The 15,829-nt window shown below is 39.6% G+C and overlaps 1 protein-coding gene and 1 non-coding gene across 3 annotated transcripts in view; both read right to left on the minus strand.

Moving 5' to 3' along the window:
- Nucleotides 1-15,829, minus strand: part of EPRS1 (glutamyl-prolyl-tRNA synthetase 1) — an 84,627-nt gene that overhangs the window by 47,818 nt on the left and 20,980 nt on the right. For both annotated transcript variants that reach the window (XM_062210362.1, XM_062210361.1), the window contains exons 7-12: nt 13,161-13,287; nt 12,413-12,605; nt 11,402-11,573; nt 8,678-8,911; nt 6,674-6,758; nt 6,157-6,216 (exon numbers count right to left, since the gene is read on the minus strand). In XM_062210362.1, the coding sequence (XP_062066346.1) occupies nt 6,157-6,216; nt 6,674-6,758; nt 8,678-8,911; nt 11,402-11,573; nt 12,413-12,605; nt 13,161-13,287 (871 nt within the window). The remainder of the gene's footprint in view (nt 1-6,156; nt 6,217-6,673; nt 6,759-8,677; nt 8,912-11,401; nt 11,574-12,412; nt 12,606-13,160; nt 13,288-15,829) is intronic.
- Nucleotides 2,264-2,372, minus strand: LOC133774041 (U6 spliceosomal RNA). Its single transcript, XR_009868019.1, has one exon. It is a non-coding gene; the product is annotated as a U6 spliceosomal RNA (small nuclear RNA).

Consider the following 15,829-nt stretch of genomic DNA (forward strand, 5'->3'; position numbering starts at 1 on the left):
ACTATTGCATAGATTCTAAAGGCAATTAATCCTAAGAAATTATCATTCCAATAATCTAAAGCTGTGGGGAACTGCAGGCTGGCCACCTGTGAGAACCTCCTTATCTGCATAGCTTGCAGCAATTGGTCGACCACAAGGCCCACGAAAACAGTCAGGTGAAACAGATGAAACAGAATGGACTCTGCATAAACAACTAGGAAGAACCAGGTGAAACAGATGAACTTTCGACCTGAGACTATACGCGTCCTTTCATCTGATTGGACGATACCAGCGTGAACTGCACGTGAAGAGAGCCACTATTGGCTGTGGAGCGGATGCCCCACGGGACTTGGGGTATAAAGGGACATTGGGACTTGGGCTTGGGGCTCCTCCTTCTCTTTTCTCCTCTCCCCACTTTCCTTCTGCCCCCACAAGTAAAAGTTCCTTGAGAACTGATGGACAGTGACTGTGTCGTGACTGCGTTGGACCCTCGCAGTCTGGAAATTTGTTCTTAGCACTCCACAAGATGGGTAGGATCAGGCCAGTATGGGAAATCTTGGATGGAAAAACTTTTAAACTCCTTTAAGTTCTAAATTTGTACAATTCTAAAAGTCTCTGTTTGGATGCCTTTCAAATTACTCCACAGGCTCCTAAGGATTTCAAAGAGGTGACATAGTAGGCATAAGGCAGAGAGAAAAGGAATTGGATGGAATGGAGTAGACCTCCCCCATAACACACATAGTCAGAACAAGCACACTTTTGTCTAATTTATTGGGACTTACTATAAAAATTTTCAGTGGAAGATTCCCTCCTTATCTGGGGGTGGAGAGAAAGTTTCTACTCTCCACATATTTTCCCTTACTCGCCTGGGGCAGATACAAGGGAGCTAGGCTGAGAATTGGGGAAAACTGTTTTGCAACTACTGAAATACTGGCATAAATTTTAAAATTAAATCAGTAACACAAAGGTTGATGGAGACAACTAACAGCTCCTGAAACAAATAACTTATAGCTGTGTCTTTTCTGCCTTGATTAAAAAGTTTAAATATTAACACTTATGTAAAATCAAGAACAAGATTAGCAAGGTTAATCAAAATGAGCCCTTGAAATGTCTACTAGTATCAAATAAATGATCTTTAATGGAACTGGATATATTTCATTCAACTATGATACAGAAAAATTATGTACTAGTTTCCTGTCAAGCTGAATAGTTAGGCTAACAAAAAGAAAAATCAGAGAATGTTTAGAGAAACATTGAAATTACTAACTACCACAGAGCTCCCTGTCCCCTGCATCTTTTCTCACATTTTTTTTAAGAAAATTTATTTATTTATTTGAAAATTCAGAGTTACAGAGAGACAGAGGCAGAGAGAAGTCTTCCATCCTCTGGTTCACTCCTCAAATGGCCACAATGGCCAGAGCTGGATAATTGTATAGTCTTTAGATTTGGGAATTTTTTGTTATTGTCTCTTTGAATATACTTTCTTTTTAAAGATTTATTTATCTGAAAGGCAGGATTACAGAAAGGCAGAGGCAGAGGGTGAGGGTGAGGGAGAAACAGAGATAGAGTGGTCTTCTATTTACTAGTTCGCTCCCCAAACAGCCACAACGGCTGGAGCTGGGCCAATCTGAAGCCAGGAGACCGGAAATTCTTCCAGGTGTCCCATGCAGGTACAGGAGCCCAAGGACTGGAGCCATCTTCCACTGCTTTCCCAAGCCATAGCAGAGCTAGATCAGAGGAGGAGCAGACGGACACGAACCAGCGCCCTTACTGCAGGTGGTGGCTTACCCACTACGCCACAGTGCTGGAGCCTCCTATCTTATCTTTACCACGTATAATTCACTCAGAAGATAAGGCTCTGTCTCCAAAAGAGCATATAAAAAACTCCAGCTAATTTTGAAATGGAAGCTGTTTTTAAAAATGCTGAGTTAGCAAGAATTGGAGGGGGTCCAAAGAATAACGGTTGATTTTTGCCTTTATTTCATAATGTCACAGCACTAAATTTAGTTCACAGACAGCTCACTTAAATTTTATCTGCTTATAAAGAGAGCAAGCTAGAAAATAACTAAGCATTAGTTAGAGATTGCTGTGACATGAAGTCTACACAACAGTCCTTACCTCTGGGGTGGGAAAGAGTATGTTTCAGTGTAGGAAGCCATCAGGAAGGCCAACAATATAAATGGAAAGTACATGACCAGAATTTCATTTTCACTACCAATGAAACTTAAAAATGATTCTGTTTTGTTGTTTTCTGCCTATTTTGTGTTTTATTGACTCCACAGTAAAGAACATGGAAAGCTTCCCAAATGTGCATGACATCTGGTGCTGGGATCACACTAACAATCTTCTCTGTATCACTCCAGTTTCACTATGTGGGCAGCGGAAACCAGCACAGGTTCTGCTTTTCAGATGGTGTTTAAAGATTAAAGAATCCGGGCCGGCGCCGTGGCTCAACAGGCTAATCCTCTGCCTTGCGGCGCCGGCACACCGGGTTCTAGTCCCGGTCGGGGCACCGGATTCTGCCCTGGTTGCCCCTCTTCCAGGCCAGCTCTCTGCTATGGCCCAGGCGTGCACTGGAGGATGGCCCAAGTGTTTGGGCCTTGCACCCGCATGGGAGACCAGGAGAAGCACCTGGCTCCTGCCTTCGGATCAGCGCGATGCGCTGGCCATAGCGGCCATTGGAGGGTGAACCAACGGCAAAAAGGAAGACCTTTCTCTCTCTCTCTCTCTCTCTCACTGTCCACTCTGCCTGTCAAAAACTTAAAAAAAAAAGATTAAAGAATCCACAGACACCAGGACAAACAAAGCAGATTCCAAATGCTCATCTCCTTTCACTCACTCCCAAATCCCCTCTAAACAATATGAGAGGTATTGTTTTGTTTAAGGGCACAAACCAAGAAGGATTAACAGAAAGGAAAGGAGACAACATTAAAATCTAGAAGCTGAGGCTGGCGCTGTGGCTCAACAGGCTAATCCTCTGCCTCGCGGCGCCGGCACACCGGGTTCTAGTCCCGGTCGGGGCTCCGGATTCTGTCCCGGTTGCCCCTCTTCCAGGCCAGCTCTCTGCTGTGGCCCGGGAAGGCAGTGGAGGATGGCCCAAGTCCTTGGGCCCTGCACCTCATGGGAGACCAGGAGAAGCACCTGGCTCCTGCCATCGGATGAGCGCGGTGCGCTGGCTGCAGCGCGCCGGCCGCGGCAGCCATTGGAGGGTGAACCAACGGCAAAGGAAGACCTTTCTCTCTGTCTCTCTCTCTCACTGTCCACTCTGCCTGTCAAAAAAAAAAAAAAAAAAATCTAGAAGCTGAAAAACAAATGGAAATATCCTCTTCTCCATGCCACACCATCAGGCAACTGCCCCTCCTCTCAACAAAGATAGAAGTTCACTCTGTGAAAAGGAGGGGGCAGAAAAGAGCTGAAGGAAAGGGTACTGCCCTGAAGACAAGGAGAGTAATGAATGTATGACATTAGATGTCAAAGCCCTCAGCCATCTTCCTGCACTCAGCTCCAGAGCCCTGGCAGCCAGGCCTTTATACTTCAGGCAGGTGACAGAAGGCACCCTCCTAGAAAACTGTCTATTCCAACAGACAAGATACAAAGGTCCTGACAAGGAGGTTCTCCAACTAACCAATCCAGCCAGATCATCCGCAGGAACACATGGAGCTGACAATCCAACCCTTACCCTAGGGCTGCCAATCACTCCTCAGTCTCCCACATTAAACATGAACAGATAACTACGCTAGTAAGTTAACTGAGAAATGTCTTTGAAATGAAAGAAACAAACCAAAATAAACAACTGGAGGAAAGAGCATCTACAAACTGGGGTGGGGGTGGGGAGGCCATTCTTATTAAAATCGTGATGGGGCTGGTGGAGGATAAAGCTGCTGCCTGTGTTGCTGGCATCCCATATGGGCGCCAGTTTGTGTCCTGACTAATCCAACTTCTGATCCTCCCTGCTAATGGCCTGGGAGAAGCTGCAGGAGATCGCCCAAGTGTTTGGACCCCTGCCGTCCATGTGGGAAACCCAAATGTAGCTCCTGGCTTCAGTCTGTCGCAGTGCTGGCCAAAGCATTCATCTGGGTAGTGAACCAGTAGATGGAAGCTCTCTGCCTCTCCCTAACTCTTTCAAAATAAATAAATAAATAAATAAATATTAAAAATAAATCATGAAACAGAAGTAGGAAATTATTTTGGAAACTCAGAGAACAAGAGAACCTTGGAAATGTGATAGCATAAATAAGAAACTCAAATGAAGGGTGGGAAGTTGAGCAGCTTTACCAGAAAGCAGGGACAAAAGACAAAATGGAATGTGAAAGAGAAAATACAATTAGAGAAGCAGTCCAGTAGCCCTAACATCTTCACAAGAAGCGTTCCTGTGAGATAAAGAAAACAAAGAAGAGAAAAACAAAGAAAAAGAAGGAATTCAGGAAAAATTTTCCAGAACCAAAGGAAAAAGTTTCCAGACAATAAACGACCAGTATTTCTAATGGATATGGATGAAAATACACCTAACATCAATGTACATCACCTTGAAATTTCAAAGTAAATAAGTCACATACAAGGTCTAAAAAATCTTCATTCTGGGCTCCCATTCTCAGGGTACTATCAGAGGATACAGTACAGGAAAGCAACAAGGTAACGTAACAGAAGGAAGCAGGCAATCCCCCAACCAAGACAATGATGAAGAGACCTGGGTACACAGCTGTGGAAACCAAGAAGCCCAACCTAGATCAGATGAAGGCGAACAGCTCCCACAGAGGAGTGTCCAAGACAAAACTGAAGGAACATCTGAGGCATCTGAGCAACTTGGCAGAAAATTTAGACAACCTGTGGAGAGTCTGAGACAGAATTAGAAGAGCAAACAAATGACAGAGTGAAAACAAAACAAAACAAAACAAATCAACTATGAGGAAAACAGTTATAAGAAAAAGTAAAACCCCAAATTTTCATCTTCCATCATGGGAAATCAACTGATAACACCAAAAACCTAACAGAAGTGTCAACACGAATATTTCACTTAAAGATATGAGCAATAATACCCACAGAATTATCTAGAAAAGCTGAAAGAAGGGGAATATGGATCAACTTAACAGGCCCTACAGAATTATTTGAATATAATTATTTGATATACATTTTATATATCTGAACTAAGTGTAAATATAACTTTATTAAAACTTTTTAAAAACTGGATTGTTAATGAAAAGTACACCAAGGTTAACTTTGCCTACAAAGTCTACTCATATTTATTATCAGTAACTGCAGCAACACAAAGAACCAATTAATAATTCCTTTATGTATCAAAAAACTAACCAAACACAGAAGAATAAATGATTAAATTTAAGGCACATGCAAGACAACTATTTGTCGAAGCAAGACATCAGCACAATCAAGCAGCAATCACAAAAAAGAATTTACAGAACACAATCACAGAAACCATAGTTTAAAACATGGCATTTTAATGATTTGCCTTATTATAGTGTCCAAGCATCTGCTCCCAAGCAGTAATTGGCAATGTCAACATGCAGTATTCCACACTGGACTTTCACTTAAGAAATAATTAAAAAGAAAGAAAGAAAGAAAAAACTATGGAATTACATTTAATGAATCTTCAATATAACTCAGTGAAACACGTTATTTTAAAACTCTGTCCTCCTAGTACACAAGGGAACAGCAGACAGGATTTAGCCAAGACTTCCCTTTGCCTCTAAGAAAACCAGAGGACAAATGTTTTTAAAACTAGGAATAATGCATTTTCAGTGGGTTTGTATGAGCAAGTCTTTGATATAAATGTGATTGTGCTTCAAAGCTATTTAACATCTGAAGTCATAACATGTAATATGCTAAAAGCTATGTTTAAATAAGGCAAATAAAAGCATTAAGTAATACCTTCTTACAGAGAACTCGCAGCTTGAAAGCAGAAAAATGAAATGCAGAGTGTTCATAAAAGATTTGAGGAAAAAACAACTCCAAGTTTGTTTCAATCATTGTTACTTGTTGGGATAGTTAATAGGCTTAATGTTCTTTATATATTTAAAAAAGGAAAACATTCCATTTTCCTGAAAATCTGCAAAATGATAGTATTCACAAATTTTTCTCTACCATAAGCACACTAATGAACTCTACTAGTGTGTTAATCCAGAGTCAAGCATCAGGAAAGAGGACTGATGGTAAAACATTTACCTTTTTGTTAAATGCCCAGATTTTGTCCCATTCCATGTTCACGACTGACCGTGAGGAACCCTAGAAAAACAATTATAAAAATGATTTTAAGGGCTACAGAATTACTTAGAATATATCTCTACTTCAATCTAGACAGATTTAGGAAAAAACAAATCTAATAAATGCTTGGAAATTTACTTCTACTGAAATACAAAATATTTTAATGCACACAAACTAATTTGTTTACCCCCTTAACAGTCCATGGTAACAGCTCAGTCTATACACTGATCAGAGTCAAAAGGAGTCAGTATTTCACTGGGTCAAAATATTTCAGCTGCCTTGGTACAACCCTGGCTTAAGAGTTTAAGTCATTCTCAATTTTACACTACTCTAAACAGTGTTACACTTACTCCATTGTGGAAAAAAAAATCTGCCCTTGTATCATAAGGCATAAACATGGACTAGAGCAGAAATAATTAAGATTAAAAGGATATTCATAGAAATTACCTGAAAATTCAGCCAGTGAAGCCATACTCACCTGAGCAGCAATGAACTGTTTCAGCCCTTCAACTGTCATCCCTCTTCTCAGCACACCACGAACCGTAGGGAATCTGGGGTCATCCCTGGGAAATATGTAAAATTTTAAATACCACAGAGGTTTAAAAAAATGTATAGATGTAGCTAGTCGAGAATACCTTCGTTAATAATAATGTTACACTCAATGTGTTATATTTGAACTAAGAGTCAGTTATACAAATTGGACATATCATAACACCAGTGAGCACATGATCATTGAAGAGGAAAACTGCTTTCTAGCTAATATTGCAGTAAATTAAATGTACAACTAGAAATAGTAAAAGCATATTTGAAGATATAATTGTGACATCTTCAAGTATGGAAAAACCATAATATAATGCATTTTTATTTAATTTTGTTTAACATTCAAGGCCCTTACACTATTCATAACCATGAGATTCGGATAAGATGGTATCATGTCATCCATGTATGAATACACACATGAAAATATTTACACAGGTTGTCATTCTGCAGGGATTTGCAAATCTCAATAACTAATAACACCTTTTAATGGACCCCCAAGATAAACTTATCTTTTATCAAATTTAGCTCCATAGTTAAAAGGACAAATAAGTACTTTTCAACATTTATGTAATATACAGCTTGATTACTATTACATTGATATTAATATAAACATATAATTCTTGTTAATTCAGGAAAAAAATCTTCAGACTTATCAAATATGATAATCCATGTGAAAAGGTTTCACTTAGGTGAATGTATTATTGTGTCAACTTTTATACTCATCTATCTTACCAAAATCCTATAAGTTATTTTTTTTTTAATTTTTTTTTTTTATTTTTGACAGGCAGAGTGGACAGTGAGAGAGAGACAGAGAGAAAGGTCTTCCTTTTGCCATTGGTTCACCCTCCAATGGCCGCCGCGGTAGGTGCGCTGCGGCCGGCGCACCGCGCTGTTCCGATGGCAGGAGCCAGGTGCTTCTCCTAGTCTCCCATGGGGTGCAGGGCCCAAGCACTTGGGCCATCCTCCACTGCACTCCTTGGCCACAGCAGAGAGCTGGCCTGGAAGAGGGACAACCGGGACAGGATCGGTGCCCCGACCAGGACTAGAACCCGGTGTGCCGGCGCCGCAAGGTGGAGGATTAGGCTAGTGAGCCGCGGCGCCGGCCCAAAATCCTGTAAGTTATTAACACTACAGAAGGGCCGGTGCTGTGGTGCAGCGGGTAAAGCTGCCGCCTGCAGTGCCAGCATCCCATACAGACGCTGGTTCAAGTTCTGGCTGTTCCTCTTCTGATCCAGCTCTCTGCTATGGCCTGGAAAGCAGTGAAAGATGGACCAAATGCTTGGGTCCCTGCACCCACATGGGAGACTGGAAGAAGCTCCTGGTTCCTGACTCCGGATCAGCGCAGCTCCGGCCATTGTGGCCAATTGGGGAGTGAACCAGTGGATGAAAGACCTCTCTCTGTCTGTCTCTGCTTCTCTCTCTGTGTAACTCTTTCAAATAAATAAATAAATAAATCTTTAAAAAATATATATACTATAGAAATTTTCCAACTTTTTCTAGGTATTTAATCCTCTGCACACTACTCCACAGGTGAGTCCTCACCACTGAGACAGACCACTTACATTGTCATCTCAAATAAGGGGTATGCTGGCCTTCCTGGGACCCAGCTGAAAAGAAAAACCTCAGAACCTCAGCAGGTGTAACCAGATTTATGAAAGACCTCTTTTCTATTTAATGCTGAGATCTGCTGAAGATGTGCCTTTATGTGTGTCTTTTATTCCATGTGCCATGGTCCACAATGGACACTTCATGTTTGCAGGATTAAAACAAGGAGAAGGGACTCTAATGCATCCACTGAAACGATGATAAGAGCCAGGAATCTTACAGGACTACTCATCCCGCCTCCTCCCAGTCACCCTTCCCATCCCTCAGACAGTTTAAAATCACTGATATACCATACCATGTTCTCACTTCTGGTCAATTCTAGTAACATTAAACATACCATCCATCTACCAGTCCTTCGTTGACAAACCATGTGAGTTTTCTTTTGGATAGCACTGTGTTGTTGAGATTTAGCCGACTATATTCCCAAATATATGGCTTCCTTATGCCTAAAGCTTCAATAATCCAATAAAACTGCTCATCTCTGTCATGGTATTCTGTTGTTCTCAGGGCATGTGTAACACCTTCAATGCTGTCAACTATGGGGCAGGCAAAATCGTATGTTGGATAAACACTGGAAAAAAAGAAAATCAACATGAAACAATTACCCTTCGCATCTTAAATTAAGCATTACAGACAGCAATACTTCCATCTGTTGGGTTCCTCCTCAAATGCCTCAGCAGCCAGAGGGGAGTAGCTGGGCCTCACACCGGCAACCCAAAGCTGATGCAGGTGTTCCACACAGCAGTTTAACCTGCTGCACCATAATGGCCACCCCAATAACAATTTAAAGTATAGTTCTTTGACAGTTAAGAGTTTCTTAAAAACCAACAGTTCTTATGACTCAATAGTCAAAGCATATCAAAAGAATCTTTTAAAACAATGAATCAGTCATTCAATATTTAAACAAAAAAGCAAGTCTGCACACAATTGGATATTAGCTTGGCAAATGAAACAATCAATATTTTAGTAATGGCCAATGTGTATCACAGAAGAACCAAGAGTAATATATTTAATAGTTTTGAGGAAATTTAACTTTTTTAAAAAAGTAAAATCTCAATTGAATAAACCCTTAAGGGTGTTAACAGTTTTGTAGTCTAACATACTCAAGTACTTAGCATTACATTTTCTGAGACGTAAAAACAAACAAAAGAATTGTTAGGTTAATAAAAATTCCACTTAACATAGAATAATCTTTAATTCCTGCTTAAAATAATATGTATAACATACATACAGTGTTTTGTTTTGTTTTGTTTTTGACAGGCAGAGTGGACAGTGAGAGAGAGAGAGACAGAGAGAAAGGTCTTCCTTTTTGCCGTTGGTTCACCCTCCAATGGCCGCCATGCTGCAGCCAGCGCACCGCGCCGATCCGAAGCCAGGAGCCAGCTGCTTCTCCTGGTCTCCCATGCGGGTCCAAGGCCCAAGTACTTGGGCCATCCTCCACTGCACTCCCGGGCCACAGCAGAGAGCTGGCCTGGAAGAGGGGCAACCAGGACAGAATCCGGCGCCCCGACCGGGACTAGAACCTGGTGTGTTGGTGCCGCAGGCAGAGGATTAGCCTATTGAGCCACGGCGCCGGCCATATAGTTTTGATATAAAATTTTTTTTTAAAGATTTTTATTGGGACTGGTGCTGTGGCGTAGTAGGCTAAGTCTCTCCGCCTGTGGTGGCAGCATCCCAACTGGGCGACAGTTTGAGTCCTGACTGCTCCACTTTCAATTGGGCTTTCTGCTATGGCCTGGGAAAGCAGCAGAAGATGGCCCAAGTTCTTGAGCCCCTGTATCTGCGTGGGAGACCCAGAAGAACCTCTTGGCTTCAGATTGGCCCAGCTCTGGGTGTTGTGGCCATTTGGGGAGTGAATCAGCAGATAGAAGATTCTCTCCATCTCTCCTCTTGCTCTCTGTAACTTTACCTTTCAAATGGTAAATAAATCTTAAAGAAAAGATGGTAGTTGGGATCACACTACAATACCTGGGTTTCAAACCTGGTTCAGTTTCCTCTTAATGTGTACCTTGGGAGGCAGCGAGCAATGGCTCAAATATTTGGGTCCTTGCCACCTACATGGCAGACTTGAATTCAGTTATCAGTTTCTGGCTGACATTACAGGCATTTGGAGGGTGAGTCAGTAAACGGAAATTCTTTTGCCTATCTCTTTCTGTGTCTCAGAAAAATTTTTACAAACATGTATTATGTTTTACAATCACTATTATGTTAAAAACAGTATATTTCACAATTATTTGATCCTGAAAATGTGTATCCAAATAAACTTTTCCAAATGTATTCAAAGGAGCAATCACCCTGATAAAATGTCACATACACATTGCATATTTGTCTACACATGTACACACACACCCATACCCATGAATTTAAAGAAAGTCACATTAGCTAACCAGGTAATCATTTATACTGACCAGTCACTTCACAATTTGTAATTCAGCATTGGTACATGGTAGGCTTCTTCAAAGTATCAGAAAATATGGTCTATGGTTTATTTTACTTTTCTGCTTACTTTTTAAAATTTATTTTAAATTATTTTCAATTTTAGTTTTTAACAGATTCAATATCATTCATAAATACAATCTGTTTGCTTTATATAATAAATTTTTTGGAAGGAGGAGAAAATATCTATTAATCTGAAAAACCACACAGAAAACTAAATAAAACCACAAAAACACATGCCACTTTCTTATTTATATTTGTATAAATTTTCAACACTATCATTTTATGAGTCAATTTATGTCCAGTAGAATCAAAGTTTTCTATAGGAAGAGAAATGTCATCTAAAAGAACATACTATAGTATACCTAATCAACACATAAAAAGTAAATTTAGGCAGACTAAAGGACTTTTGTAGATGGAAGTGATCTTAGAAGTGGCTTACTATAATCTTGACGTGTGAATAAACAGCCCCTGAAACATTATAAGCATTTACAGAACACCAGCAAATCTGCAGATGAACAAAGTTTCAGGTTTCTTGACTATTCTGCATGTACTCTGTGTTTACAAAGAGAGTCAAAGCTTAGGCATGGGCAGCTACCTAGCATAGTGTAAGAGATGCACTTACTTGTATTTACTGCCAGTTCTTGGGTGTGGTTGGATTTTGCAGCGATAAAGGGTGGGATCTCTCATGCATCCATTGTTACTACTCATGTCAATTTTTGCTCGCAAACAGCAGGATTGACCAAACTGGCTCCCTTTTTTCATTTCTTCCCACATTTGTAGATTCTTCTCAATTGCTATAAAAGGACACGTATGTTACATCTTATCTAACATATTACTGATCTGGTTGAAATCAAATTATTAGCCTGCGGCCAGCTGAGGAGGCTCCATGGAAGCCCCTACAGTCATCCCAGTGAGAAGCAGGATACTCCTGAATCCAGGAAAATAAGAGATGATAGAAAACAGATAGTGAAAGAAAACAGTTTGATCTCACAAGAAAGAGCTCGATATCCCAAATGCCAGTGGCCCTACCTAAGGAGGAAATATGGAAAATCTGGTCCATGTAGACAAGAAAACTTAAACTTTTACTATGGAAACTACCAGGGTAGTGGTTATTTTATCTACACTCTAAGAATCAAGATAGGTCTAAAAGTCCAGTTATTAACTATCTTCAAAACTGTACAGAAACTTTTCAGAATAAAAAGGAATCTTTCAAAATAAATGAACGTAATGCAAAAGACTGCACACAGGGGCCTGGTCATTTCATATGCAGGTGTAGATGCAACAAAGTACTAAGGTAAAGGTAAAGACCATGGAGTGAAAAGCCCTTCACTCTGCCCAGATTCCAAAGTAACCACTGCTGTCACGGGGCCTTTTGGGTTTTTTTCTTCTCTCAGAGGCCCCCTCCATGTCGCTCTGACTGGAGGTCTTTGACTCTAATAAATCTTTGTAAATCTCAAAAAAAAAAAAAAAGACCATGGAGAAAGAAAAACGATTTCTAACAGATGAGTTAACATAAGTCATATTCCCAAATGTGTCTCAAACCAGCTTCTTTTATAGAAAAGAAATCATGCTCCACTAAAGAAGCAGAATACAAGAATATCAGTTAAAACAGAAAACTCCAAAGAAATCTTACAGTTCTGTCTGTGTTTGGATTCTAGCCTCTGTTCACGCTCTGCCTTCATCTGCTCAGCAGGGGTATCATCCACATAAGCCTTCCCTTCTTGAATTAGCTTCTCCGCGTATTTCATTATAGTTTCAAAATGATCAGAGGTGTAAGTAAACTGATCTGGTTTGATGTGCAACATTGCAACATCTTCCAAGATAACCTGCAATAAGAAACCAAAGTAACCATCAGAATATCTTTTGTATTTTTTCATAAATTTTAATCCTTGATACTGCATTTGGGTAAAAGCAATAAACACCATCAGCTTTATACAGCCTGAAAATGGTTGTGGAAGTTGTATGATTACAGATCAGAAGAGAAAAGAACAAGACAAATACTCCTTATAGTAACCTTCTGTATTTCCAGCTGAGAATGCTGATCTCATGAGCGAGCTTCCCATTTACTCTGGAAAAGCTGATTATTGGTTGTATAGATGAAAAGGAAACCTATCTCCAGGGCCCAATTCATTCAGAAATTGGTACAGGAAAATACAACATTTAGGTAAACTATGTGACAACTGGGGAAGGAAAAATATATTTACGTTTTTGGTATGGAAGCTCAGTATTCTTGGCTTAGGCCTCAGGCATAGAACATACAAATGAGGGGAAAAGAGCAACTATGAAAACAAAATTTATTTTCATACCATAAAGGTACCAGGTCACCCTCTTAATTGTAATTAACTTTTCTGCAAAAGGGTCATCACTACACTTTTAATTACCTTCTCAAAATCTTCCTTTTCTTTTTCGGGATTTGTGTCATCAAATCTCATGATCAGTTTCCCTTTAAAGTTAACCTGGTAGTGCTGGTTCAGAAGAGCAGCTTTTGCATGCCCAATGTGTAAGTAACTAAAACAAAAACATTTCACAAAGAGACTCATTAACAGGTTTTAACTAAATGCTTAAACTTAACCCTCTTGAGGAGAGGAGTACTAAAAAATCCTAACTGGCACTGCAATTATATTTTACTTTCTAACAAGGATTGTGATAAAAAAAATCTGATCCTGAGAGGAAAACAAAATACTGCAACATTTTTAATAAGATAATCATAAGAAACAAAATCATATATAAAATTACCCAGAAGCATGGGATTTACAAACATTATAACCTTAAGGAGAATTGTCTTTTTCTTTTTTCGAGAGGAACTGTCATTTAGTTAAACAGCCTTGAAAACTGTCCCCAATGCTGCAATGTGGTGTCTTTGTGAGATCTGACGCTATTGAGAACTGGGCATCTTTCTAATGTACTCAGTACTTCTGAGACTGTCACTGTGGTGGCTGAAGGAGAGAACGTATGAGAATTAGGAAACCACAAAACACCACTTTACTTTTTCAGTTTTACTTTGTTGGTTTTCTAAGATGCCAAAATAAAATAAAACATTTTAACTAAATCATCTTATGGGTCTCGTCAAGCACCAATGCTCCAGAATTAGAATCTATGAAAACACCATTTCTGTTTCTATGGGAAGTTGACAATTACAAGGAATACAGTAAGTCAAAGGACTTTTTGATAATATTATACAACACCTTTCTCTATGAAAAGTAGAATCTATACTACTGCTGCTGAAATTGTACTTTATTGCGAATGAACCTAGGCAGGGAATAAGAAAGTTTAAATTATCATCTCTCATAATTTGTGCTGGCTTCAGTTGAAAACAGCAGCAACTCTGCCTTTCAAATATTTATTTTTTAAACAGTTTTTTAAAAAGGCCAATAATCATTGACTACCTATTATTTATCAATTAACGTGTTTGGTTTTACACATAAGAATTTAAGAAAAGTGAAAAAATCAAAATACTATCTCATCCTAAAAGATTTTATTTCTGAAAAATATTTGCAGTTCTGACAACTCCAAAACTCAAGAAAGCTAATAAGGCTATAAAATACTCACAAGGCAACTAAAACAAACAGCTCAAGAGATAGCCTGCATCAGTATAGCTAAACAGAGTAAGAATCATGCTGCACGAGTAACCTCTGATGCTGAATGGGGCTTCTGCAGACTTAACACATGCATGTTGCATAACTTTTAATTATGGATTCTAGAGCCAGGAGGCAATGACCAATCACTATCATGTTCTATGAATCAGTTTCGGAAAGCATTTGTAAAATACAATAAAAATTTCTGAAAGTACCTTTCTCACAGGACTATTAGGATTAAATGAGTGACTATACATAATACACCTAGTAGTGTCTACACATAACAGGGCTATACACAAGTTAGCTAGAGTAAGAATAAACAGTAAACTTAAGCCTCTAGCTTTTCATGTAAAATGTAGAAAAGAAAAAATAAAAGAACTGTGCAGTAGTATGAGGAAAAGAGATCAAAATTACAAATATTAAGAAAAACTGGGGCCAGTGCTGTGGCATGGTGGGCTAAGCCTCCACCTGCAGTGCCAGCATCCCATATGGGTGCTGGTTTGTGTCCTGGCTGCTCCTCTTCTGATCCAGCTCTCTGCTACGGCCTGGGAGAGCAGTTAGGCTGGCCCAAGTGCTTGGGTCCCTGTACCTGTGTGGAAGACCTGGAAGAAGCTCCTGGCTTCTGGCTTCAGATAGGCTCAGCTCTAGCCATTGTGGCCATCTGGAGAGTGAACCAGCAGATAGAAGACTTTTCTGTCTCTCCCTCTCTCTGTAACTGTACCTCTAAATAAATAAAATCTTAAAAAAAAAAAAAGAAAAATTAAACGTCTATTTAAATTTCAAATCCAAAAATTGAATTAGGACAGGAATACAGTCTTTGAAATCAACATAACTAAGAACAGATAATTTTGCATATAGTACATAAATATATATATACTATAAATATACAAACATGAGGAAGCCCAAGAAGTGACAGTAACTAAAAATATAAAGAGATTCAGAAAGAACAAATGTCCAAATGGTATAGCTATAAAAAGCCACTGCTAAAAAAAAATTAATAAAGTAGCTTTCACTCAAACCATTAAGTTCACTACTCAGCAGCACAACCATGACCCCTCACACCAAGGAGCAGAATTTTGGGCAGTAGGGAGCTGCTGTCTTCAATGCTGGCATCCCATATGGGCACTGGTTGGAATCCCAGCTACTCCACTTCCAATCCAGCTCCCTGCTAATGCACCTTGGAAAGTAGTAGAAGATGGCCCAACTGCTTGGGCCCCTGTACCCATGTGTGAGACCTGGAAGAAGCTCCTGGCTCCTGGCTTCTGGCTTCAGCCTGGACCAGCTTCGGCTTGCAGCCATTTGGTGAGTGAACCAGTAAATGGAAGAGCTCTCCCTCTCTGTAATTCTAATTTTCAAATAAATTAAGTAAATCTTTTTAACTACAAATCAATTAATGATCAAGTTTGTGAATTTTTCAGTCATTTCTTCCATCTGCCTATCCTTTATTTCACCACCTCAATCAGCAAACTTATAGA

This window comes from Lepus europaeus, chromosome 14 (genome assembly GCF_033115175.1).
Source record: "Lepus europaeus isolate LE1 chromosome 14, mLepTim1.pri, whole genome shotgun sequence".
NCBI classification, from domain to species: Eukaryota; Metazoa; Chordata; class Mammalia; order Lagomorpha; family Leporidae; genus Lepus; species Lepus europaeus.